Source organism: Panthera tigris, chromosome B4 (assembly GCF_018350195.1).
Source record: "Panthera tigris isolate Pti1 chromosome B4, P.tigris_Pti1_mat1.1, whole genome shotgun sequence".
Lineage (NCBI taxonomy): Eukaryota > Metazoa > Chordata > Mammalia > Carnivora > Felidae > Panthera > Panthera tigris.
Genome location: NC_056666.1, coordinates 135,574,822 through 135,601,504, shown reverse-complemented (window position 1 = coordinate 135,601,504; position 26,683 = coordinate 135,574,822). Strand labels below are relative to the sequence as shown.

At 56.9% G+C, this 26,683-nt stretch overlaps 1 protein-coding gene and 1 long non-coding RNA gene across 5 annotated transcripts in view; one reads left to right on the top strand and one right to left on the bottom strand.

The window, feature by feature from the left end:
- Positions 1–26,683, bottom strand: part of PARVB (parvin beta) — a 102,507-nt gene that overhangs the window by 35,763 nt on the left and 40,061 nt on the right. For all 4 annotated transcript variants that reach the window (XM_042993493.1, XM_042993491.1, XM_042993494.1 and 1 more), the window contains exons 2-3: positions 15,949–16,038; positions 13,111–13,181 (exon numbers count right to left, since the gene is read on the bottom strand). In XM_042993493.1, coding sequence (XP_042849427.1) covers positions 13,111–13,181; positions 15,949–16,038 — 161 coding nt within the window. The remainder of the gene's footprint in view (positions 1–13,110; positions 13,182–15,948; positions 16,039–26,683) is intronic.
- Positions 16,151–17,629, top strand: LOC107180991. Its single transcript, XR_001511771.2, has 3 exons — positions 16,151–16,536; positions 16,893–17,121; positions 17,452–17,629. It is a non-coding gene; the product is annotated as an uncharacterized LOC107180991 (long non-coding RNA).

Genomic DNA, 26,683 nt, shown 5'->3' with positions numbered 1-26,683 from the left:
TGGAGACTTTTCTCGACGAGGCTCCCATTCTCCTCACCGGTGACGCGTTGTAAGAGAAGACAGCTTTCAGCGGGGAAAAGATCCACGGAGAAACAGGATTCCTTGGCCGAGCCTGCCGAAGGCACTTCACAAAACGAAATGGGACGCCTGGACGGACCGGATCCCAACACAGCAGCTGGACCCCACTCCCCTGCCCGTGACTTGACCGCACCATCAGCCCCCGGCCGAGTTGCCTCCCCTCCCGCTTTCCAGAACTCTCTTCCACGGACATCATGCTTGCCCGGCGTGTGCCCTCCTCTGACCCCCCCCCCCCTTCCAGTTCGCTTGAGGACAGGGTCCTCCTTGAGGTTTACAAGGCAGGTCTCCAAGGTCTCTCCCTGGAGGACTCTCTTCCAAGGCCAGCTCATGCCCTCCCACACCTTCCGACGCTGTCCCCAAATCAGAAACCCCTCGAGATACAGCCCCACCTCCACGATCCTTCAGCTCAGGTGTTCCTAAAAGCATCTCTGAAAGAATCCATCGCTCTCCAAACCTGCCCCTTTTTCTAGGAAAGAAGCAGAACAGCATCCACCACTTTCAAGAGCCTGGACGTCCCCCCTCACCCCACTTCTCCCCACCTCATAACTGGGTCCACTTTTTCACACCCTCCTCTTCACTCCCCTTGACAAAACCACCTCCCCAAAGCAAGGCTGGTTCCAACTGAGCATCCTGCCTCCTTGCTGGTGTTCTTTAAATACTCCCAAGTCCTCTCTGCCTCAGGACCTTTGCACATGCCGTTCCTGCCACCCTGAACACATCTCCCTCCCCACCAGCTGGCTGCTGGCTCTCACTCATCCTTCGGGTCTCAAGCTTCTGGATCATTCTCTGATCACCCTACCCCCCCCCCCCCAGGCCACAGGCCGCCCCCCCCCACCCACTCACTCACCACACCCAAGCGCTGTTTCCCTGTTCACATCTACACTGGGAACACGCCTTTGTCTGTAATGATCTCCCCCAGTGGACTTGAAGCTCTCTGAGGGCGGGAACTATGGCACTAAGGGGCTCTGTCCCCAGCACGCGGGGACCCCTGCCCGGCACTGGTGCTCTAGAAGCAGGTACCGAGTCGATTAATTAATTTGCTGAGCCTCTGCCACGCGCCAGGCTCTGGGAATAAATAAGACAAAAGGGGCCTCTGGTCTTACGTTCTAATCGGACATTAGAGGAAACACAACAGACACACTTCCGGACTGTGCTCGATATTATAAAGAAAACAAGGCAGGACACAGCGGAGAAGCCTGTCAGCCACCTCAGCCACGTGATGGAGGCCGACGCCCACGGGATCAGTCACGTCGGCACTTCACGCATCTGGGGCTCCTCCTAAAACCCATCGCCCCAGTCTGACCCTGAGCACATCAGGCAAGTTCCCACCGAGAGGAATTCTACAGAATTCCTGATCCACCCTCCTCAAAACGGGCAAGGTGATCATAAGCAAGGAATCGCCACAGCCCAGAGGCGCTAAGGAGACGTGATGACGCTGTAACGTGGGATCCCGGAGGGGGTCCTGGCCACAAAATGGACGGAAAAATAAGGAAATGTGGATAAAAGGTGGACTTTGGTTAATAACAATGCATTAATCCTGAACAAGTGCACCCCGGTGATAGGAGAGGCTCATAATGGAGAAAACAGGGTGTGGGCATATGGGAACCCTCTGTAGGATGTTTGCTGTTTTTCTGTAAATTTCAAACTGTTGAAATATAATCAAGTCTGTCGCCTGGGCGCCTGGTGGCTCAGTCGGTTGAGACTCCGACTCTTGATTTCGGCTCAGGTCACGATCTTACAGTTTGTAGGTTCAAGCCCCGCGTAGGGCTCTGTGCTCACAGCATAGAACCTGCTTGGGATTCGTTCATTCATTCTCTCTCTCTCTCTGCCCCTCCGCTGCTCAGACTCTATCTCTCTCAAAATAAAATACAAATAAATTTAAAAAAAAAGTCTATTGGAAAGAACAGGACAGAGTTTGGGGGGTAGAGAGGGTATCAGGGACCAGGAGATCGGGGGGGAGGCATCTGAGCAGAGATAGGAAGGAGGACGGCATGAACCACGTGGCCACCTGGAAGGGCAGGGGACGTGCCAGGCCAGGACGCTGGGGTGGGAGGACCGGGGAGGGAGACACAGAGCCAGCCCAGAGCCCACCTGGCCTCGAGGACAGCGGCCGGGAAGCCGTTCAGGGCAGTGGTGAGCAGAGTGGTCGTGGACGCTAGGGGGTCAGAGGCTGGACCCCGACATGACGGAGGACACAGGTAGGGCGGGAACAGGGGTCGGAGATGCCCCTGGGAATGGGCAGGCGAACAGGGCAGAGGACCAGGAGTGGGAGGGAGGGAGGGAGGGAGGGGGGACGGGCTGGGCAGGTGCGTGGGGCACGTCCACGGTGCTGAGGCCTCGGGAATGACGTGGGAAGGGAGGACACCTGCACCTGTACCACAGGCTGGAGGCACCATGAGGGAAGAGACAGCTGCCAGTCCAGGGAGGCAGGGAAAGATCTGGAAGCAGCCAGGAGCATCTGCAGACGGGAGGACATCTGTCCCCCTCCTGCCCCGACATCCATGGGGTGAGGCAGAGACCCAGCAAGGCATCTGGACCCCATCGCCCGCCGTCTCAGGGCCCCAGTTACATAGCTGCGGGGGCGGAGTCAGGGACCCCAGAGACCCACGCCATGCCTTCGCCTCCCCCTGGCCACCAGCCACCTGACTCCCGGCGGGAACCCCTCGATCCCTTAATCCCACAAAGCTCCACCACGGTCCTTCCATCAACAATTTTACAGCGATTATTGGAGCCAAGTGACAGTCTTGCATGTAACACAACAGCTGGCACTGGGAACCTTCCCCGTGCCAGGCTGTGGGGGGCAAAGGTGTCCCCGACCTCCGGGAGTCGGCGCTCCCCTGGCAGACGGGCAGAGAGATGAATTATGAGCAAGAGTGGAGGGAAGGGCAGAATCCAGGCCTCGCTCGCACGCACGCGCTCGCTCACTCTCAAAATAAGTAAATCAACTTTAAAAAATGAAAAATAGCTAAATAAGTACCAGATAAGTGACTACTAATCACATCCCTAATGTCGTTTATAATTTTTTGGCTAATGGCTTTTAAACAATTTTGTAGGCGGAGCGTTTCTTTTTTTTTTTTTTTTAATTTTTTAATGTTTATTTCTGGGACAGAGACAGAACACAAGCAGGGGAGGGACAGAGAGAGAGAGGGAGACGCAGAATCGGAAGCAGGCTCCAGGCTCCGAGCCGTCAGCACAGAGCCCGACGTGGGGCTCGAACCCCCGGAACGTGAGATCATGATCTGAGCCTAAGTCGGTCGCTTAACCGACTGAGCCACCCAGGCGCCCCTGTGGGCAGAGTTTAAAAATGCCCCCTAAGAGCCCGGGCTGCTGTGATGATGGTATACGCCCCATGATTAGGCTCGTTTGGACCCAGCTGACCTCAAGAAAGACAGACTATCCAGGAGGGCCTGACCTAATCACGTGAGCCCTTTGAACGTGACCAGGAGGTCAGAGACCACAGTCCGAGAGACAGGGGCAACACGCGGGGGGGGGGGGGGGATTCTCCTTTGCTGGCTCTGAGGACGGCGGCCCCCCCTGGAGAGGACAGGCCTCTCGGGGCGGAGAGCTGATGCGTCCCCGGAGCCCCCAGAAAGGAACTCATCCGGTGACACCCTGAGCAGCGAGCCCGGCCAGACCACGCGGACCTCTGGCCTACGGAACTGTGCGCGGATAAACGCATGTGGCTTTACGCGGCTGAACGGGTACTTGGGTACAGGTGGAGAGAAAACTAAAACGCCATATCCTGTCACACAGTTCAAGCATCCGCGTCCCATGCAAACGCCCCCACCGCCACCACCTACAAAACGCACCGCGCCGCGGGACCCGGGGTCCTCGCTGGATGCCCGGCTCTCCCCGGGTTTAAGCCGTGTGACCTTGGGCCTGTCACTTAGCCCCTGCGGTCCTCAGAGTCTCCATGAAAAAGACGACAAATCAATTCCTATCCCTGTGTGTGCTGTGGGACCCGGCAATTCCAGTTCCAGAAGCTTCCGCCAAGATACTCGTCCAAACGTGCCCCTAAGACACTGACTGACGCTGGAACGATTCTAAATTTTGCGCAGGAAAAGCTATATACGCAAAACACGAAGCCTGGAGGGACACAGATACAAGAAAATTGCCACTGCCTTCTGTTTGCTTTTTGTCTTCCAGATTTCCACGGCGTGTCGATATATATTGCCGTGGTAGATAGGAAAAAAATAATACTAAATACCATTAAAACAAATCACCATCCAGATGGCTTCTTTGCAGAAGCGGACAAGCAGGTCCTGAAACGCATATGGAAACTGAAGGGCTCCCCTTGAGCCAAAACAATCTTGAAGAAGAGGGAAAAAAACGTTGGAGAACTCCCACTTCCCGACTTCAAACGTTAACTAAAAACCCGCGGTAATAAAAGCACGCGGCACGGGCCTAAGGACGGACACAGAGACCAACAGAACGCCACTGGGAGCCGCGAAGAAATCTCCCAAACCACCAAAGTAAAAAGCAGATAACAGCGGACTGAAACAAAACTAAACACTTTTGTCCCTCCAAAGATACCCGGCAAGGAAGGAAAAGGACGGGCCACAGTATGGGAGAAGAGTTTGCAAATCTCAAGAGACGATTTCTCTCCAGGATACATAAAGTGCTCTCAGAACTCAGCAATAAAAAGACAACCGGTTTTAAAATGGGCGAGAGATCTGAAGAGACGTTTCTCCGAGGACCCGGGCGCACGCCCAACGCACGGAAAGATGGTCAGCGCCACGTGCGGTGAGGCAAATGCAAGTCAGAGCGAAGGGGACATACCACCTAGGGTAGCTGTAATCAAAAAGATGTATAATAGGGGCGCCCAGGGGGTTCAGTCGGTCGAGCGTCCGACTTCGGCTCAGATCGCGATCTCGCGGTTCGTGGGTTCGAGCCCCGCGTCGGGCTCTGTGCCGACAGCTCGGAGCCTGGAGCCCGCTTCCCATTCTGTGTCTCCCTCTCTCTCTGCCCCTCCCCTGTTCATGCTCTGTCTCTTCGTCTCTCTCTCTCTCTCTCTCTCAAAAATAAATAAACACTAAGAAAACTTAAAAAAAAAAAAAAGACGTATAATAAACAGCGTTGGCAAGGATATGGAGAAACCAGGACCTTTCATACATTGCTGAAGGGACCGTAAAACGGTTGAACCGCTCTGCAAAACAGTCTGGCTATTTCTCAGAAGGCGAGACATAAAATTATCAGCTGACCCAGCAACGCCGGAGAACTGAACACACGTGTCCCCGCAAAATCTCGTACACAGATGTTCAATACCTTCCCTGTTTCAAACAGCCAAAAGGTGGAAACAACCCAAGGTCCATCAACAGATGAAGGGGGTATGTGGTCCATCCAGCATACCATGGAATGTTATTCAGCCATAAAAAAGGAACAGCTGCTACAACACAGATATATCTTTTTTTTTAAAGCGTATTTATTTATTCTGAGAGACAGAGAGAGCAAGAGGGAGAGGGGCAGAGAGCGGGAGAGAGAGAATCCCAAGCAGGCTTCATTCACACTGCCAGCTCAGAGCCCGACGCGGGGCTTGAACTCACAAACTGGGAGATCATGACCTGAGCGGAAACCAAGAGTCGGATGCTTTTGTTTTTTTAATTTTTTTTTTAACGTTTATTTATTTTTGACAGAGAGAGAGAGAGAGGGAGGGAGAGAGAGAGACAGAGCACGAGCAGGGGAGGGGCAGAGAGAGAGGAAGACACAGAACCCGAAGCGGGTTCCAGGCTCCGAGCCGTCAGCACGGAGCCCGACGCGGGGCTCGAACTCACAGACCGCGAGATCGTGACCTGAGCCGAAGTCAGATGCTCAAACTAACTTCACCCCACAGGTGAATCTTTCCAATATTACGCCAAGTGAAAGAAGCCAGTCACAAAAGGCCACACGTCGTATGATTCCCCTTATGCAAAATACCCAGAATGGGCAGGTTTATGGAGACAGAATAATTCCAAAGGGACAGTGGCTGCCGGCGGGGGGGAGGGGAAGGAGTAGGGACTGACTGTTGGTGGTGGCGGGGGTCGGGGGGGGGGGTCTTTTGGGAGTGAGGGCAATGACAGCGTTCCTAAATTGACGGAGGCAGTGGCTGCGTGGCTGTAGGCGCAGCCGAACTCCTGCTAACCCGTTCGGGATGTGAACTCCATCTCGATAAAGCGGTGACTGAATGACTCTCAGGAAGGCAGAGGGTAACATCTGCTTCCGCGGGGTCATTCTGAGGATTTGGGGAGGTGATGTGGCTGGCAGTCCTAAGCGGCTACGACGGTCCCCGCAGACGTGAGCGTGGCCACCCCCGGAGCTCTTCGCATGTGACCGTCCCCGGAGCTCTCCGCAAGTCAAAAGCCCCTTTCTGATTCACTCAGCATAGCCAGCAGCACCTCGTATATACCAGAGGCCCCCCTAGGCACTGGAGATATAAACATGACCTCATCTGTGCCCCACACGGGGCGGTTAAGGTGTCACAGCTGCTTGCTGGGAAGGGCATGTGCAGGGAGCATACACACGGGGGGACACGGGAGCCGGGCCCCCTCGTGCTCCCACGGCGACTAGAAAGAACTGGTCCCCGTCCTGCTGGTAGTCTAACACCATGGGCGTCCCTGCCGCCTCTCTGATCTTATCTCTGACCACTGCCCTCCTCGCTGGTCCTTATACGTGCCAGGCACACGCATACCACAGGACCTTTGCATCTGCTCTTGCCCCTGCGGGGACGTTCTTCCCCTAGGTACCAACGAGCAGCTCTCGGTTCAAATGCCACCGCCCTGACCACCACACCTCCCACAGAGGGAGAGGAAGCCACCCTGCTTCTTGTTTTGGCTTCCTGCAAAGCGCTCACGGCCATCTGACCACAGTTCGGCAGATCCGTCTCTCCAGCTGGCCTGTCCGTTCCGCAAGGGTTGGGCCTCTGTTTTGCCCGACGACACATCCCCAGTGGCTAAACTTGGAACAGACCCACGCAAGGCGCTCCGATCAAGTGCAGCGCTGCCTACACAACACGGCCGGCCTCCTGGGCACCCGGACATCTGGCTCCAGAGGCCGCCTGGCCCGGAGCGCAGTCCTGCCGTTAAACACGAGACAACGTTTCTGCTACCAAGAAACGAGAACTTAAAAATGCCATCTGATCGCTGACCTGATCAAAGCTCAATTACAGGACAAGACAGAAAGGGGTGAAAAGCATATTCTCCACAACAGGCCAACGGGGGTCGACTCTGGGGAGCGAAAGCAGTCCAGCACCCAAGTTCATCCCCGGCCCCGGGGAGACTCAACCTCCGCCTGGACGCCAACCACAAAGTACCCCGTCCTACTTCCCGGCTGGTCCCTCTCTCGTTCCTCTGCTTCACAAAAGGCTTTTTACAGAGAACACCCGTTGTTATTTTTCGGACGTACTCATCTGCAAACCCCAAATCCTGCAGGCAAATGTCTAGGACGCACGTTAACGATGCCCGTGGCAGAGCGCTCTGTGCACGTCCGCTTTACGAGCTTGCCTTAAGCAGAATAAAAAATTACCGTTTCTCTAGTTCCTCCTGAACGATAATCAGGATCTGTGGCCTGTCTCCCCCAAAGCTATGACAGTTATGTTTTAATCACTTCCAAACAGGCTCATCGCTGCTTAATCCACTGAGGCGGGCTTTCCTGCGACGGGCGGGGAGGCCACCCGGAGCTGGGTACGGGGCCAGGACGCATCACAGGGGGCGTCTCCGAGCGGTTCTGGCTCTCTCGGCACTGCCTTCCGCCGAGACCGTTGATATGCAGCTGTTTTCTTCACAGGGACAAAGGGAGGAAGGAAACAGAACTCAACAAGCAGCAAGAGTCTCGTCCGAGAAGCCGGGAAATGAGACGTGAAATCTGCTCACGGGGAGGAAAACGGCCAGCTCGCCTCGGACCAGCGTGGCTTCCCGGGGGCAGGCCTTTCTCTGGCTGTCTGTTCCGGGAGAGCATGACAGCTGCCGTGCTCTCTCTTTCGAGGATCATTCAAAACACAAAGCGTCTCATCTATAAGCTGCAATCTTCCCGGGGCCACGCAAGCCGTTTGCCCCGTGAAGCAGTTCGGGGAGCTTCCGGAAGGTGCTAGAGAAAATCACTGCGGCACAAAGCACCAGCAGAGAGCTGCGGGAGGTCTGTCGGGCTCCTGAACCCACGGAAGGCTCGTGCCCACTCCCCGATTCCCACCGCAGGCCCACCCATTCTGCTCCGTGCCCGCGCCGCCCGGGACGTGCTCGCGTTCCAGCACCTGCCACACGGCGATAACGGAGCCTCTGTCACCGTCACGACACTACCTTTCCCGCTTTAATCCGGGCCGGGATGTGAATGGAGGAGGCCAGACTCCAAGCCCACCTTTGCCCCTTAACAGTGCATTATGCACAACAGATGCTCAAAGAGAATTTCTGAACGAACGGCCTCGTCCTTATGAGCTGGCTTAGCCCGAGCCGAGCTTGTCTTTTATAGGAGGCAGAGGGCAGCTCACAGTATCTTAAACGGTGACACTTCCGCGACAGCAGGTTGGCAGGGCTAAGTCCACAGAGGGAGACAGGACAGGGGCCAAGACAAGAGGTGAAAAAGACCAGATGACGGAGAACGGAGAAAGGAAAGGAGGGGGCTGACCGTACTTCCGCTGAAGGGTCCCTCAGGTGCCCAGACTGAGACGTGGCCAGCGGACCTCACCCCAGACCCACTCAGGCCTGCGCGTGGTCCACACTCCCCACCAAAAACCCCAGTTCTGAGCCAAATCCCTGCAAAGAACCACGGGCAGGTGCCCTTTGCCGAGGCCTCCTCAGACATGATCAACCAACCAGAGGCTTGGACCAGGCGAGTCCCCGGTACAGAAAGGGGGTCTGGAAAGCAGCAAGAATCACGAAGGTCAAGGGCATGGAGGCGTTCCGTCGGGACCGCCAAGACCGGCCGTCCACACTCCCGGCTCCCAGGGCGTACTCCGGGGACCCCCCGTGTCAGCGTCCAATCCACAAGCGCCCCCGCCCCCCGCCCCGTGCTCCCAGAGCCCCCTTCCCGAGATTCAGACCCTGCAGGGCTGGGACGGGGCAAGGAGACGCGGGTCGTCCCGAAGCCACACGCCCTCGGCAGCGGTTCTGACGCAAAACCACACGTTGGTGCCCCGCCCCCGTCGGTATCTCTGTGTGCGGGCACACGCCCAGGCCCTGGGGACCCAGCGGAAGACAGGCCAGACCAAAAGCCAGGTGCCAGGCCACAGGAAGCGGAGGGGAGGAGACCAGGCAGGGCAAGGAGGTGCGAAGCGCCCGGGCGCAGGGAGGGGGCTGGAGGAGGGAGTGGCAGGAGGCAGGAGTGGAGAAGCGGAGGAGGGTACTCCACGCTGGGGGCCAGGAGCGCCCAGACAGGTGCAGACGCTAACCCTGCCCAGAGCACAGGCAGGCCCGCGCCTCAGGCCCCCGGGGCATCCTGCCAGATGGCGTACCTGGGGCGGGAGCCTCGGCTGCCCGAAGGGACCCACGTGGCCCAGGATGGGGGCTCTGGGTCACGCTCTGTCCATCGGGGCGGAAGGGCTGGGGGCAGCCGGCCGCGAGGGCAGTCGGTTCCGCCCACGGGGTGATGCTCCCCTAAACACTCCGGACCACGAGGCTTGGGAGCTTCCCTGGCGGGCAGTGCTCGAAGAACACGGTCATATCGTCGCCAGTGACGCTGTCCTCGATGCCGCCAGAAGGCAAGTGGACGGTGCCCTCCTGGGCCTGCCCTGAGCTCCTCCCCCCTCGGCGGGTTTTAACCTGTGTCCTTCCACCGTGACGAAGCACGGCTGAGAGCACGGCAGCGCTCCGTGAGCTGTGCGAGTCTTTCTGGGGTCAAACCTCCATGTCGCCTTGGGGCCCCCAAACTTATAACTGGCGTCAGAAGCGAGGGCGGGCTCGGGGGACCGGTGGCTCTAACCTCACACCCGGGTGGGCACGTGCTCGGCAGCAAAGAGGCCGGGGGCTCGAGCACGGGGAGCAAAGAGGGGAGGTGGGAGGCGACGCGGCCCAGGCTGCTGGCCCCCGAGGGCAGGCCACGGTCCCGGCCTCCAGCCCCAGGAGAGGACGGCAGGCTGACCCTCCCGGCTCACCCCTCACCGGACACGCACGCTGCTCCCAGGAGAAGCGGATGCTGACGCAAGCGAACCCCGACTCAGGGACACGCGCGGGCCCCACACGCTGCACCCCACACGCCCGGAGCTCAGCACAGGCATCTCCCATGCCGCCACCCACACGCGACTCTGGTCAAAAAGACTGTGGTTACCGGGGCGCCTGGGGGGGCTCAGTCGGTTGGGCATCCGACTTCGGCTCAGGTTTGCGGGTTCGAGCCCCAAGTCAGGCTCCGTGCGGGCGGCACGGAGCCTGCTTCAGATCCTGTGTCCCCTCTCTCTGCCCCTACCCCACTTGCTCTCTGACTCTCTTTCTTTCTTTAAAAAAAAAAAGGGGGGCCGCAGTTAGTGAGAACGAACACTTCGCGTCGGCCCCTCCACACTCCACCACGGCAGCTAATGTTTCGCCGATGCCCACCCAGTGCCACCGTCCCGCTTGCCGTGTTAACGCTTCTTTTGGAAAACGCTTGAGGAAGTAAAAAGTACGCCCCCAAGCCTGCCTCGAAATGCTGCCTGCAGCCTGAAAGCAGGCGGAACCTTCCGGAAATTGCCCATCTCTTGGCACGTGTGCTCCAAGCTGGCGGGACGGCCACATCGAAGTGTCTCGCAGCTGGCCCTTCCAGGAACTGACAGAGTGACCCAGGGGGACTGGGGGACAAACCGGCAGCTGTAGCCAGGAGGAGGCACCTTGGGGAAGGGAGGTGACGTAGTCTGGTGACGAGGTTTCCTATGGCTGCTCTAACAAATGACGTCCACGGTACCCGCCTATTATCCCCTTCCAGCCCTAGAGGTCAGAAGTCCAGAATCAGCTCCACGGGGCTAAGGTCAAGGTGGTGGGAGGGCCAGCTCCTTCGGGAGGCTCCAGGGGAGAATCTGTCTCCTCGCCTTCACCGGCTCCCAGACGACGCCTGCACTCCTTGGCACCCGGCTCCTTCCTGCACCTTCCAAGCCCGCAGTGCAGCACCTGCTTTCCTATCATCAGGTTGTATCTACACCCGTGGTCGAATCTCCCCCTCTTCTAAGGACCCTTGTGCCGGGACTGGGCCCACGCGGGCATCCCAGGACCCTCTCTCAAACCAAGACCCCGGCGTTACGTCTGCAGAGCCCCTTTTGCCCAGAAAGAGCGCCCGGGGCCAAGCTCGCTGCTGCTCCCTTGCCGGGGGGCGCAACCCCAGACCAGCAAGAGTGACCAGAAGGGGGGCGAGGCAGGGGCACCACGGAGCTGGCCACGGCTTTGGAACAACACCCAGTCGATGCTCGGCCACGCGGCCGATCTCCTGTGGAGATTCGCAGCTTAATTCACAGTTAGTGAAGCACACCTCACTAACACACACACACACACGGTGAGCTGGCGGTGGGGGGGGCGGGGTGCCTCTCCTCTCTGTCCCCGTGTCAAAGCGAGGAGGGCACCGGCTCCCCTGGGGGTGTTTCAAGCTGTGAACTCTCAAGCTTTGCTCACATGTCAGAGAAGGAGAAAGCCCAGGGGTGGTTAATACTAAGTGTCAGCAGGACTGAGCCACGGGCAGCAGAAGGTCTGACTCAACATTCCTTCTGGCTGCGTCCGTCCTTCCGTCCTTCCGTGAGGGTGTTTCCAGAAGAGATCAGCGTTTGAATCGGAGGACCCAGCAGAGCACAGGAGCCTCCCCATTGCAGAGGGGACCTCCCGCAATCCACAGGGGGGCCTGAATGGCGCGAAAAGGTGGAGGAAGGCTGGAATCGTCCTCTTCTGCACATCAACCCCTGTCCTCAGTTCTCCTGGCTCGCTGGCCTTGGAATGACAGCACCCACTTTCCTGGGTCTCCGGCTGCAGATGGCAGATTGTGGGACTTTCATCGCGTGAGCCGATTTGTCAGAATAAACGTCCCAGGGGCGCCTGGGTGGCGCAGTCGGTTAAGCGTCCGACTTCAGCCAGGTCACGATCTCGCGGTCCGTGAGTTCGAGCCCCGCGTCGGGCTCTGGGCTGACGGCTCGGAGCCTGGAGCCTGTTTCCGATTTTGTGTCTCCCTCTCTCTCTGCCCCTCCCCCGTTCATGCTCTGTCTCTCTCTGTCCCAAAAATAAATAAGAATAAACGTCCCAGAGATAGACAGGCAGACAGACAGACAGACAGATGGATGGATCCATTCTGTTGGTTCCGTTTCTCTGGAGAAGCCGAACCCTTTCCACCACCTCGACATCCCCTGTAATAACATCTTGGGGGGCTGAAAGAGGGGGTCACTTTTCTCCCCAATTTCTTGTGTGGGATGGGAGAAAAAAATTCTTCAAAAAATGAACTAGGCCGTTTAAGTTGTTAAGAATCCACATTTGGGGGTGGGTCCTAACACGGACACCTTCAAGGTCAGTTTTTAGAAGGACACAATTTGCCAAGGTTTTCTTTATTCTGCGTCAGCCCCTGTGAGAACACGGCCGTGTAGCAGGCACCTCGGGTCCGACGGCGGAGGCCGAGGTGGAGAAACGTGTTTGAGGGGCGCTTTTAATAGACTACGTCTGTGGCCTGGCCTGGCCGTGCACGGTGTTTTCAGCGCCTTGGGGGGGTCACCCGAGCCGACCTCGAGCTGCAGAAGAGAAACCTTTTCCACGGCTGCCCAGGCAGCCCGGAGCCGGGTCTCCCGGGGCGGGGGAGCACGCTGTCAGCGCCCCGAGCCTTCGCTCAAAGTCAGAAGAATTGCCTTTTGAAGCCCTGTTGTGGTTTAGATCAGAGCAGTCAAAACCACAGTCCACACGAGGACGCACACAAATGCCACAAATACGGCCTCACCGCTGAGCCGGAGCTCAGAAAATCAGGCAGAGGACGCAGAAGGCACCGCCGTGGCTCAGAAGCAGTCCCGGGAGCCCCCACCCTCCCACCACCGCCTCCCTGACCCCGGGGACCATCTTTTGGGCTCAGCCCCTCACCCTCCGCCCCCCCCGATGCAGCCCAGCAGCGCGAATGGAACGTGCTAACCGAGGCGCTCCTTACCTTGACCAGCTCCTTGAATTTGGGGTCATCCTTGGACGTGGGGTCGATCATTGTGCGTTCCTCATTCTCCTCTGCCGGGGAAAAGAGTCACGGTCAGCACCAGTGGGCGTGCGGGGGCACGGGGACGGCCGGCTCCCCTCGCACAAAGCAGGGCAGACGGACTGAGAGCAGGGAGAGCCACCGGCCCCGCACGGTGCCGCATCAAGTCACACGAGCCGGAGCGGGCAGCCGACTTCTGGAAGGTGGATGGGCCCGGCCCCTTCCTGAACGGGAAGCAGGAAGCCGCCCCTGGCTGGGGACGAAGGGAGAGGACGGCACGCACACGGCCCGAATCGGATCTGTGGGAAGAGCTCCCCGCAGCCACTGTTAATAAATACGTATACTGAGAAAGCTCACCACTGCGTAAAACAGTACGGACCAAAAAATTAGGAAAAAATAGCAAAAATAAGTGGGTGACGGTGGGCGAGGTTTCACAATAAAACGTGTTCATCCCTGTTCTGTTTACTGGTCACTTGTTCTCGCTCCATGTTCAGGCCTCGATCCAAGGACGCTGGGGCCCAGCAAGCTGCCCCTGAGGGACTCATGTGACAATAAGAAGATCCACGGGGGCCGGACACGAACCAGAACAAAACCGACCAGGGCCCGGAAGGAGAGGGGGTGTGGGAGGCACGGCTGGCTGCGTGCGGGGGAAGCGGAGAGGGAGGCCTCGGGACCTGGGCAGGGGTGGGCCCGCAGGACACACAGGTGACAATGACCAGGCTCCTGGGGCCCAGTCCGTGCCAGAGGGAACGAAAGGGCTTTGAGTGGAACTGGCTTCACAGCAGGAAATTTTAAAACGTGACAAAGTGGAGAACTATTTTTGGAGTCGTGCAGATCTGATGCTTGAGAGTTCCAGGTGACATACAGGGGACCACACAGCGGTCCCTTGTGATGTCCCTGCTAGGGCCCTCAGCAGCCTCCTGGTACTCCCGGGACCAAGGCCAGACCCTTCCACGTGGACTCCAAGGCCCTCTGCAGCCTGGCTTCCCCAGTTGTCCCAGGCACTCTCCACTCCAGCCCTCCCAGCTTTCCCCTGCCCCTCAGCAAGCCTCACCACTGCCTGCCGCAGGGCCTTGGCACATGCCGCTGTCCATCTGACACCCTCTCCCCCCACTCCACAACCCCTCTGGCCTTCAGATGTCAGTTCCAGGTGCTGACAAGGTCAGTCCTTATCGAGGTCACCCAAGCTTCAGGGACGAGTAGAATGTTACGAAGCAAACTGAAGCTTTGCCCAAGAGCAGCTATTTATAAAGATGATAAAACAGGAGGGTTAGGGCCCAGGCAAAGGCAAGTTCAAGGCATTATCAACAAAACAACAGCCTGACAGATGTTTCCAATTAACCTTCTAGCCCTCCTGTTGGTTTAAAGCAGGGTTCTCAACAGGACGGACAGTCCCTCCACCACCCCAGGGGGGCTACAGCCATGTCTGGAGACGTTTTTGGTCGTCCCAGCTGGTGGCACCTAGTGGGCAGAGGTCAGGGATGCTCAAACCCACAACGCACAGGACAGGCCCCCACAGTAAAGAATGACCCAGTGCCAAATGTCCGCAGTGCCGAGGTGAAGAACCTTGTTCTGTGTCAGGCTAATTTCCAGACCCACGAGCTAGTCCCCGCGTTCCCCTTGGAAAGGGTCACCCGGGAGCATCTGCCTGGACAGCAACTTCAGCCTGGCTGAAGACAACCAAAAGCAGGACAGTGAGGGGTTACACTCTTCCAAGAAGAGAGAGGGGCCACAGTGGACCCCAGCAGGATCTCAGGGGGGGCTCGTCCAGCACTGGGCTTCAAGCCTGCCAGGCTGAACCTGTGTCTGCATTTCTCCACAAGCTCCCGCTGGCCTGCCCTTGTCGTGGAAACCACGAGGGAGGGACCGACCAGGACTTCCCTTTGAACCAGGGTTTGGAAATACACAATCAGATTGATCAGATCCCAAAACGCGCATTGAGAAAAACACGTCGCCTGTCGCCTCCTCAGTGCCGGCTGTGACGTGGCCCCAAGGAGGTGGGTGCAGGGGCCTTGCCGCTCTCTGGGTCCTCCCTAGCAAGCCCGTGGCTTTGGGATAGCTCTGGCTCGTGCACAGATGGGGGTGTACTAATTACGTTTCTTCCTTTGTATATTCGCTAATGCTGTGACACCTCGGGGCCTGTGGACCTAGAGATACTACTGTCCCTTCCCGGGCTGGCCAGTTCCTAAGTTGGCAAACAAGGCCCCCGTGACTGCCTTTTCTGGGCAAACCAACCAACCCGGAGCCCATCCCCAGCCACCTCTTTGACTGGGTTCTCACACCCCCTGCCCACATGTCCCTAATCACCCGGGGGCAGCTACAGACCTCTCCAGAGAGCCTCTAGAGCCCACGGAGATGATCGACTCGCCAAGCCAAACCTGCCTACTCTGCCCCACCCAGCCCTTCCCACAAGGAGAGAAAGGCCCCGCTCTCCCCTCCTGCCTCCCAGCCACCCCTGGCAGGAACCCCCCCTCCCCCCGGGAATTGTGCGTGTAACAGGCCATCGTTTTGGGGGTGGTCAGCCCCTGATCTGTGGGCCTCGTCGTACTTAAATACTAACAGAGCTCACACCTGAAATCAGAGAGGCGGAAACTTTCAGAGGAAGATGGAGTTTTTCCTACGGCCTTTTCTAAACGTGACCTTGAGCCAGGAGCCCCGACTCTCCAACGCCAGCTGGGATGATGTGAGATCCGCAGACCACGCCGACCGACGGTGCCCCTTGTCAGCCTCACCAGCCCCGGGCACAAGCCGCGGAAGGCCAGCTCGCTCACGACAGGGGGCCGGCAGGACCCGCCTTACCTAGCAAAGTGTCTTCGGGGTGGACGTCCACCGAGGCAGGGGACATCGGCGAGTCGATGGCATGTCTGCCTTCTTCCTGTAGGTCACTCACTGTGGAGCAGGAAGAGAGAAGAAAACAAGGGTTGGTGTGAACAGAATTCCATGGCCTCGCACGTTGGCAGCAGAAACAGGAAGGAATCAACTCCTGTTTTCCAAGCCTTTAACAAACATTCCTAAATGGCCTGCTGCCCAGAAAGAGTCCGAGGGAAAATGCTCCGAACCGAGAATACATCCCCCGGCTCTTCCCCCTCGCCAAGGACTTCTGGGGCCCGCCAAGCCCTGCCAGTCTTGTTTTCGCTGCTCTTTGGAACACATGAGTAAGACACGGAAGCTTCTGGATGCTTCCAGACCCTCCCACGGCTGCTGAGATGGACAAAGCTGGAATATCACAGCGACGGGGCCTACAAAGGCGGGCGTCCCTCTGCTCCCGGCAGAGCTGTGTCCTCAGCCGCGGAATCTGGGGGTGCAGGCCCCTCCCAGCAAGTCCGGAATTTAAAGCAACGCTGTTGTCGACGGCCAGGTTCAAGGGGACAGAAAGCTGACAAGCAGGTAATGGCCAGGGTTGTGGTGTTAGAGCACACAATAGGACCCAACAAACCAGACCACAGGCTTGGAGCTGGAGGCACCATGACCTCGGGTCTAGATAGCACCAGCCTGTGTCTCTGTGTGTGTGTGTGTGTGTGTGTGTGTGTGTGTGTGTGTGTGTGTGCGCGCGCACGTGCTGGGTAGAGGGCGCACTTCACAGTCACAGGGCTCGGATCCTACAGGATCCCTCGCTCCCCACACTAGAGGCCCTCCAGGAGAATGCCTGGGGTCACATCCGCCGTGGGGGACCCCGAGGACTAACACCCCTGCCCTTGTCACACTATGTTTCCTCTGGCGCCCGGCTGCTCCTGGGACTCCAGCCTCCAGACGCAAGATCCGATTCAATGGGTGGGGCCTGGGCACCTGCTGCTTTGACAGCCCTGCTTAAGGACACTGGGCAACCGTCCCCATCACACGCCACAGCCCGGCCTCTCCATCGGTCACCGGTTTGCCCAGGTCTTCTCTTCTGCGAAACGTTCTCACGCGTTCTCTCTCAACACCCCGGTCACTGTGAACCAACCACACGTCCGATCCCGGGCATGTGAAGAGGTAAGTAGCATGGGGACAGGGCCTGACGGCTTTGGGGCAGGCGGGTGGGGGGGATCCCCCCAACTTTGCTAGTGTTGTGACCCCAGGCAAGACCCAGTGACCCCTCTGAGCCTCTTTCCCCAAAATGTCAGGGCCCCTGGAAGGGTGAAATGATGAACACCAGGTCTCCAGCCCAGAGCCAGGCACACAGCGGGCTCCGCGGACAGCCGACCCTCCGCCCCGCACAAGGACGAAAGCAGTGGGGCCCCAGGTCGCCTGCTTCTAACATCGGTGAAGGGCCTGAGGCGAGGCTTTTTACGCGGTCAACTTTCGCATTCCCATGTTCCACAGCAGCACGATTCACAAAAGGCGGCCAACAACACAGGTGCCCGGCAAGGGGTGACAGAATGAAGCAGAATGTGATGTACCCACACGATGGAATGCTGTGCACCCGGAAAAAGGGAGGAGATTCTGGGGCACCTGGGGGGCTCAGCCGGTTAAGCATCGGACTCTCGGTTTCAGCTCAAGTCATGATCTCACAGTTTGGGGAGTTCAAGCCCCATGTCAGGCTGTGTGCTGACAATACAGAGCCTGCTTGGGATTCTCTCTCTCTCTCTCTCTCTCTCTCTCTCTCTCTGCCCCTCCCCTGCTCACATCTCTCGCAAATAAATAAACTTAAAAAAAAAATAAAGGAAGGGGGTGTCTGGGTAGCTCAGTCAGTTCAGCAGTGGACTTCGGCTCAGGTCACGACTTCACAATTCATGGGCTCAAGCCCCGCGTCGGGCTCTGTGCTGACAGATCGGAGCCTGGAGCCTGATTCACATTCTGTGTCTCCCTCTCTCTCTCTGCCCCTCCCACTCACACTCTCTCTCTCTCTCAAAAATAAATAAAAAAAAAAACATTTTTAAAAAGTTTAAAAAAAAGGACGGAAATTCTAACACCAGCTACCACATGGGTGAACCTGGAGGGCATCAGCTCCTTGAAACACTCACAACAGGACAAACACTGTGCGACTGTACTCACACAGTGAGGGACCCGGAGTCGTCACATCCAGAGACCTGAAGTGGAATGGTGGGGGGAGGGGGAGGAGGGGGGGAGGGGGAGTCCCCTAACAGGGACCGAGTTTCAGTTCCTGATGAAAAGCAGCTTCAGGAGATGGGAGGGTGGTGACTGCACAACACTGTGAATGGAATGAACGCCACTGAAAAAAGCACACTTAAAAAGGGTTAAAATGATCAATTTCATGTTATGTATGTTTTACCACAAAAAAAAGTAGAGAAAAGAAAGAGAAAAGGAAAGAAAAAAGAAAAGGAAAGAAAGAGAAAAGAAAAGGAAAGGAAAGAAAGAGAAAAGAAAAGAAAAGAAAAGAAAAGAAAGAAAAGGAAGGAAAAAGAAAAGAAAAGAAAGAGAAAAGAAAAGAAAAAAGAAAAGAAAAGAAAAGAAAAGAAAAAGAAAGAAAAGAAAAGGAAAGAAAGAGAAAAGGAAGGAAAAAGAAAAGAAAGAGAAAAGAAAAAAGAAAAGAAAAGAAAAGAAAAAGAAAGAAATGAAAAGAAAAGGAAAGAAAGAGAAAAGAAAAGAAAAGAAAAGAAAGAGAAAAGAAAAGAAAAAAGGAAAGAAAGAGAAAAGAAAAGAAAAAAAGAAAAGAAAAGGAAAGGAAAGGGAAAAAAAAGAAAAGGAAAGAAAGAGAAAAGAGAAGAAAAGAAAAGAAGAGAAAAGAAAAAAGAAAAGAAAAAAGAAAAGATAAGAGAAAAGAAAAGAAAAGAGGAAAGGAAAAGTGAATGCTTTGCCAACAACATCCGGTCTGGAGGTCTGCCCGGCGGTCGGCCCCTCGCACGCACACAACCTAATCCGACCCCCACAGGGCGCATCCTAGGAACTGGCCCCACGCACGGCCGTCTTTTCACCCCCAAGCCCTTAGCCTGACTCCGTGCAAGATACAGACAAATGTTACCACCCTGACGCGTAAAGGATGCTCAGGTCGGTTTCTGAGAAGTCCCCACCCCCACTCTCCCAGCAATACTCTGAAGATGACGCCCACCGGTGGCCCAGGCCAGCGGAGAAAACAGCCGCCCAGTTTCAGCAACTGTTTTTCACTATGTAACGAGTTGCAAAAGCCATTTGAACCAGCCCATCGTGTTCGAAGGCAGAAAAAGGAAAGAGGAAAAGAGATCTTTCAGAGGAAGTCCTCACGTATACACGAGGCGCATACTTGTGGGTGTATGCAGAGACCCTGAGCTCCTAAATCCCATTTCCCAGGCCGACATCACAGAAGGACCGAGAGGCCAAGGAGGTCCACTGGGGTCCAGGCCGCCGGAGCCGTGGTTATGCTCACAGCCCAGGAGAACAACAGGCTTTGGAGTCACGTCAGCGGGGGGTGGCCCAGGTGGGCTTTGGGACACAGGTGCGCCACACAGGTGAGTCACGACGACGAGCCCGTGGAACCTCCAAGAAAGACGCCACACGGGCCATCCGCCCACCGGGACACAGGACGTGAGCCAGAGCACGTGGACACAGAGATGATTCCAGAGGGCCCTGCCGCCTGGTCTCAAAGACACAGGGAGCCGGGCAAGAGAAAGGAACCGCATTTTCAAAGCACGGAAACTGGGTCACATGAACACAGAGAAGTTTCCACCCCGCCCTTGAACATCAAAGATAACACTAAACAGGACCCGAGATTTCTCGACCTTAATAGACGAGAAACGCTCTGGCAGAACGACCCAGGCTCTGTCTGGCTCAAGGACTCACATTCCGAAGGAGTTTGTGCTCAGAGCCCGGGGTTGGGGGGGGGGACAGGACAGGGCCGGCGGTTATGAGCCCGGGGCTGTGCCCACAGAGCTCGGCGTTGGAATCTCACTTTACCACACGCTCGGGCCCGTGGTCTGGAGTGGGTCCCTTTGCCCTGCTAAGCCTCAGTTTTCCCGTCTGTAATGTGGGAGCGGTGGCAGTACCCGCCTCGCAGGGGTTCTGAGGAACAAGCGACATCATGAATGCTCAGCTCTGGGTTCACAGCTCAAGCTCTGAGGCACTGAGGGAAAAGGGGAGGCATCCCAGGAAGAACCAGGGAGGGCTTCTTGTAGGAGGAAGCAACTGGGTGCAGCCTTGAACGATCAAGAATCTGGATCTTGATTCTGCAAAGCATACGGGTGACACATCAGAGCCGGGATTCTGGAAGCCCAACGTGGCAGCCACGTGGACCTGAGCCACGGCAGGGATCCACAGACGCCTCTTCGGGACTCCGCTGCTCCTCACAGACGGGGTTCCCCAAGGGACACAGCCCCGTCACCGAGGACCTTTCTGTCTGAATCTGTTACCATCCTCCGACGGTCAGTCTGACATTTGGAAGGAGGGGCTCTGCTTGAACCGCGGTGGCTTTTCCCCAAGGACCCTACTCCGCCAGCTTAGTGGCTTTCCATTGATCCCTGGAATGTTCTGGTTTCTAAAGTACTGGTCCATGTGCCAGAAAGTGGAACACTTCAAAGATGCAAACTGCCAGCTGCCCTGAGTCACGGAGAAAGATCCGCTGGCCTGGGAGGGCCGGCGTCTGGGGTGTATAACGGGTGTGGACGTTCAAAGGGATGGGGGCTCCGTGTCACGAGGCTGGGGACTCACTGATTTCCTGAGTGTGCATCACTGTTTTGAGGTGAACGCCCTTGTCCACACCAAGCCTGACAGCCAACCAGGAGGAAAGCGATGGCCAAGGTCCGCACGGCACCCAAGTTCAGCTTGCGGGGGTGACCGCGTGGCTGTGGGACAGGGGACACAGGGCTGGGGAGATGCCGGGAGCCTGGGGGACAGGATGAAGCCCGGGTCAGGAGACAGAGCCAAGCGGCCGCCCGTCGCTCGGCCTGGGGTGGGGGGCAGGCTGAGAGCAGTCACCAGCAGCACAAGCTTTCAAAAAGGCTCGAAATTCAGGGTTTAGTGTGGAATCTCCCAACTTATAAACGTGTGCAAATCATTCCAGTTCTGTCGGCCAACCAGGGGTCGCCGTTTTGCGACCTCAGGTGGCAGTGAACGGATTATCCACGTTCTTACTGTCCGTGGGATGTGGACTGTGGGCCGCTAACGTTTCCTGAGCACCTACTATGGGCCAGGCACCTATTCATCTCATCTCCTAACAAGTGCGGGAGGGAGTGGCCGGGTCCTGGCTGAGCCCCAGTCTCTTCGCTGTGAACGCACCTGACATACACCCCCCGCCCCCCCCCCCCACCCCGTCAGCCCCAGAGTCAGGACCGAACCTGGTCTTGCACCTCCCTACGCCCAGCTAAGTCCTCCCCACCTTCAAGCCTCAGCTTATTGGCAACCTCCTCCAGGAAGCCCTCCTGGGTGTTCCCTTCCCACCCCGGGCTCCCCTCTGCCTGGCTCACATCACACGGCCCTAGAACTCTCTCTTTCCTGGACCATACGCCCCCATCCACACCAGGGCTAACTCGGCCCGTGCACACAACAGGCCTTCGCATTTGGGTAACGGCACAACAGAAGCCTCCTGTCGCTTTCGGATCCCGGCTCGGCCGCCGACGAGCTGATCCTGGCCAGGCATGCAGGAAGTACTCCATAAACGCTCGCCTTTTAGCATCTGTTGAATCGATGCACGAAGGCATGATTCCAAAGCCCCGTTCCCTTTCCATCACCCCACCCAAGGACTGGGCAAGGCTTAAAAAAACAAAAAAAAAAAACAAAAAAACCCCACCTCTCCTGCCTGGAATTAGGAGCACATAAAAAGGAGGAACGACAATTGAAAACCACAACCTCAACACTTGAAAGCGTATCTCATAAAAAGCCTGCCACTCACACCCCAGGCCAAATGCAAAGGCTTCATCTTTGATTTTTTTTTTTTAATCTTTTCCTTCGTATGGGTTTCATTTATTTATTTATACCCAGGCTCTTTCCCAGGAAAAAAAAAAATGCTTTTAGGCACCTTGTTTTTTTCCCCTTTGACATGACTGCAAAAGCCCAACTCTGAGAGCTGCTGGCTCACAGAGGAAGGTCACGGTCAGGGGGGCAGAGGTCTGAATGCATAAAGGCTTCTCGGCTTCTCGCTCCGTGAGGGGCGCCGGGGCAGGAAGGGGGACCACAGCACAAGGCCTGCCAACGATGGGGTGCAGGGAGCCCACTGGGGGCTCACCTGCTTCGCGGAGGATCCAGAGGCCTCACGGCGGGGGTGGAGCGGGGGGTGAGCCTCAGCCTCTGGAGCTCAAGACTGACAACTCCATTTTCTGCCATTTTTCTAAGGGTGTCATTTCCACGATGCTTTGCCTCCTAGGGAGACTTTTCACGCCATATGTACACGTCCTGGTTTTGGTGCCGAACAGATCAGGGGGAGAATTTTCAGCAGCCCCGTGTGAACCGGCTCAAAGAGAAAACTCCAACAAAAACAGCGTGCGGGCCACCCGATCCCCCGTCTACAGGAGGAACTTGAAACCGGGAGGAAAGCTTACCGGCCCGGGGCCAGACACACCCACTCGCAGTCACAGCCGGTCCTCAAAGGAACTGAGCGTCCTCGGAGTTGCGAGGAAAAGTAAGGGAGGGTAGGGACGTGTCCCCCCCCTCCCCCCCCCCCACGGCCGGGGCAAGGACAGTCGGGGGGACGGTAACCTCCCTGTGCTTTAGGAGACCCAACAATGAGGCTTTCCAGGCCCCTGCCAAATAGTGAGGGCTTCCTGGGAGTTTTCCGGCTTCCGTCCTCGCTCAGGGGGGTCGTTTGCAGAAATTATACTTTATCAGAGTAATTATGGGCGCCTGGGTGGCTGAGTCACTGAAGCGTCCAAGGCTCAGGTCACGATCTCACGGTTTGGGAGTTCGAGCCCCGTGAGTCAGGAGTCGGGTCTCTCCCGTTCTCTCTGCCCCTCCCTTACTCCCGTGCATGTGCACACGTTCTCTCCCTCTCCCTCCCTCTCAAAATAAATAAACTTAAAAAAAAATTTTTTTTTTAACACAGTGGTTCTTCCAGACAATAAATCAAATTGTACTTCATGTGAAGATCTCACAGCTCAGGTAAAACAGGGCCCAACTCAGCGGGTTAAGCATCCGACTTCGGCTACGTCATCATCTCACGGTTCCCGAGTTCAAGCCCCGTGTCGGGCTCTGGGCGGGCAGCTCGGAGCCTGGATCCCGCTTCGGATTCTGTGTCTCCCTCTCTCTCTGCTCCTCCCCTGCTCGCACTCCGTTTCTGTCTCTCAAAACTAAACATTTATAAATACATACATACATAAAAACAGGGCCCAAGGAAGATCTAAGCAAGAACACGCTCCACGGCTGGGGGAGGGGAAGCCATGAACAGCCCTCCATGACACCTGCAGATTCCGTGTTCAGAGCGAGCTACGGATCACAACTCCAAGGGGTGAGCTACTCCCGGCGTATCACGCTCGCAAAGGCCTTGAAACGGGAGGCCCCGTCTTTCCCAGGAGGTTAGGGGGTCCGGGCTGAATCTCCACCATCCCCAGAATTAACAGCAGATGGAGGGCAGTGTTCGGCCCAGGGTCAGAGTCTGTGGGAGCGGACAGTCCCCCGGGGGGCCGCTGTCCTTCCCGACCCGGATGTGGGACGGGAGTGAAATGACCTCCAGCGACCCGACCCAGTAGCGCAACGTAAAACAGCCTCTCAACCTTTTTTTAAAAATTTTTTTAATGTTTTATTTATTGTTGAGACAGAGAGAGAAAGAGCACAAGCGGGGGGAGGGCGGAGAGAGAGGGAGACACAGAATCCGAAGTAGCTCCAGGCTCCCAGCTGTCAGCACAGAGCCCGACGCGGGGCTCGAACCCACGGACCGTGAGATCGTGGTGACCTGAGCCAAAGTCAGACGCTCAACCGACTGAGCCACCCAGGCGCCCCTGAGCCTCTCAACCTTTAAAGTGGCAGATCCGGCTGGTTCTTCCTGAGGAATGACATCTGGCCTCGGCACGAGCACGCCGGCCCACCGTCTCGAGCTCCGTATATCTGTGTGTGTTTAACTCGCGGTCATTTCTCGGCGGAGGATGAGTGCCTGAACCGCACAGACAACACCACAGCAACAAAAAAGTACCGTGACGGTTACCCAAACCACACGGGTCGCTCGGTCTGACATCTGATTTATGGGGTTTCGCTCTGCCAGGGCACACGGTTCTACCCCGGCTCTCGACGTTTACCGGCGAAAATAAACGTGCGAGCATTTCAAAAAAGCGAAATCCACAGGAGGTCAGCAGGCGTTACTGGCCTCACATCAAGAGCTCGCGGCTAAAGATCTGTCCCGTTGGGGCAGCAGCAAGCAAGCCTCGGGCCGGGTCCTACAGCCTGCTGATCTAGCCAACACCCATCGAGGGTCACCTACGTTGTCGCCGCTTGGCCGGGCACTAAGGGGAGAACGAGACGGAGCCTGTCCTCACTGTGCCGATCGTCGTGAGCCGGCAGGAGACGGAGGGGAAGGATGTGTCCTGGCCCCTGGCATCCAACGGCCTGGCCCAGGACCTAGCAGAGAAAGCACTAATGGGATGAATGTAGGTATACATATATATATATTATTTTATTTATTTATTTTTTTTTAAGTGGGCTCCATGCCCCACGCAGGGCTCAAACTCACAACCCTGAGATCAAGACCTGAGCTGAGATCAAGAGTTGGGACGCTTAACCAACTGAGCCACCCAGGTGCCCAATGTATAATTAATTAAGTTCAATATGCATCATGGTGTTGAATTGTAAAAAGCAGGTGTCAAGGGCGTCCGGGTGGCTCAGTCCATTAAGCGTCCGACTTTGGCTCAGGTCATGATCTCACGGTTCATGCGTTTGAGCCCCGCGTCGGGCTCTGTGCTGACAGCTCAGAGCCTGGAGCCTGCTGCGGATTCTGGGTCTCCCCCTCTGCCCCTCCCCTGCTCATGCTCTGTCTCTCTCTCTCTCTCTCTCTCAAAAGTAAATACACATTAAAAAATAAATAAAAAACAGGTTTCAAGACAATCCCGCGTGATATTTATGCAAACAGCACAATCAGAGACTCAAAGTGATATATTCCTAGGTGTATGCATCTAAACTCATAGAGAACAGAAGGACAGGCCCCGGTCCCCAATGACAAGGACAGTGTTAAACCTCTGAGAGCGGGGAGGGCAGAGGAAAGGAGGAGACGGGGAAGGCTTGGCCGTGGCCGTATTCCTACGTTCTTGTGAAATAAAGTTATTAGGACATTGTGCTTGGAGGACGTGCCCCCGGCCCCAAAGCTCACGACAGCCAATGCCGCAGGGAGGGGGGCCCTGCCGCAGCCGAGCCTGTCCCGGGGTGCTCACCTCTGAGGCCAGGAAGGGCCGAGGCGCAGAACTCGCCTTGCCAGGCGGCCCTGCAGGAAGAGAGCTCTGTCTGCAGCAGACCCCCCACCCCCACCCCGAGGAAGTCACAGAGGGCCACACGCCTGTGCCTTCACGTGTGGCCAAGAGAGAAGCCGTAAGTTTGGGGGTGAAGAAATAGGTCGCCCCCGGGTGACTCTGTCATCACCCACAGGCTCAGAGGAATACCTTCTGCTGGATGCAAGAGGCATCTACACAGCTCAGAACCTTGGAATCCCCTGTCCTCGGCGCCGTTTTAAGACCCTGTGCTGCTCCTCTGTGCTTTGACGGAAAAGATCATTCCATGCCTTCTGTCTCCAGTGACACCGGGGAAATGCACGCTGCCTGGATCAGCCTGGGAAGGGTGTGGGAGGGGGGCTCAGGGGCCACATCCTGGGGAACCCAGCAGGGGGCACCTGCAGAAGGGAGACCAGCCCTAGGAGGACATCACCGTGGATACCCCTGTTGTCACCGCTGGGATGCCAATCGTCCCCCGCCTCCCATCATCAGCCAGAGCCTGCCCTGGGGCCTTGGCTGACCACTCACCCCCTAGGCACTAAACTTGGGATCCCCCTGGGCTCACAGGCTGATCCAGCAGGTCTGGGCAGGGTCCGAGGCTCAGCGTCAGTAACCGTCACCCCAGGGTGATGCTGCTGATGCCGGGCCGAGAGCAGCAAGAACTTAGAAGACACGAGCACACCCCACCAGTCCCCCGAAATCCAAACTGGCGAGCGACTTCTGTGTCCCTTTCAGAGATGAAGACAGGGGCCACGTTTCAGCAACTTTCTACCCGGCCAGCGCCTGCCCCAGGTGACTGCCTCCCCAGGAAGGAAGGAGATTTACTGAGCACATCTTCCCCGCGCTATCATGCCAGGCTCCCACCAGGGACGAGGTCTCTAAAAGAGCGAGCCACATCCGAGCTGGCACAGCTGGTTAGGGATGGATCCGAGCACCCGACCCCAAACCACAACATCTCCCAGCTTCTAGCGGGGTCGGAGGGAAGCACAGACCGTTTCCTGCCTGCGGGAGGGGGAACCCAGAATTTCGCTCCTTCTCCAAATCCCTGTTCTCGATCTTGAGCCAGATTCAGAACTGCCTGTCCCCACGGCGATCATCTTGCCACCCTGGCTTCTCCCGAGACCCTCTTTTCCAAAGGGCTGGTGCCCACGCCGTTGGGCTGGGGTTCCCCCAGCAGCACTGCCCCAGCCCCAGGGGACACAGCACGCAATCTGGAGGGACAGAGAAATCAAAAGAGGGAACCCCACAGCACAGCCCTGACCACAAGAAGCCACCGCAAACGA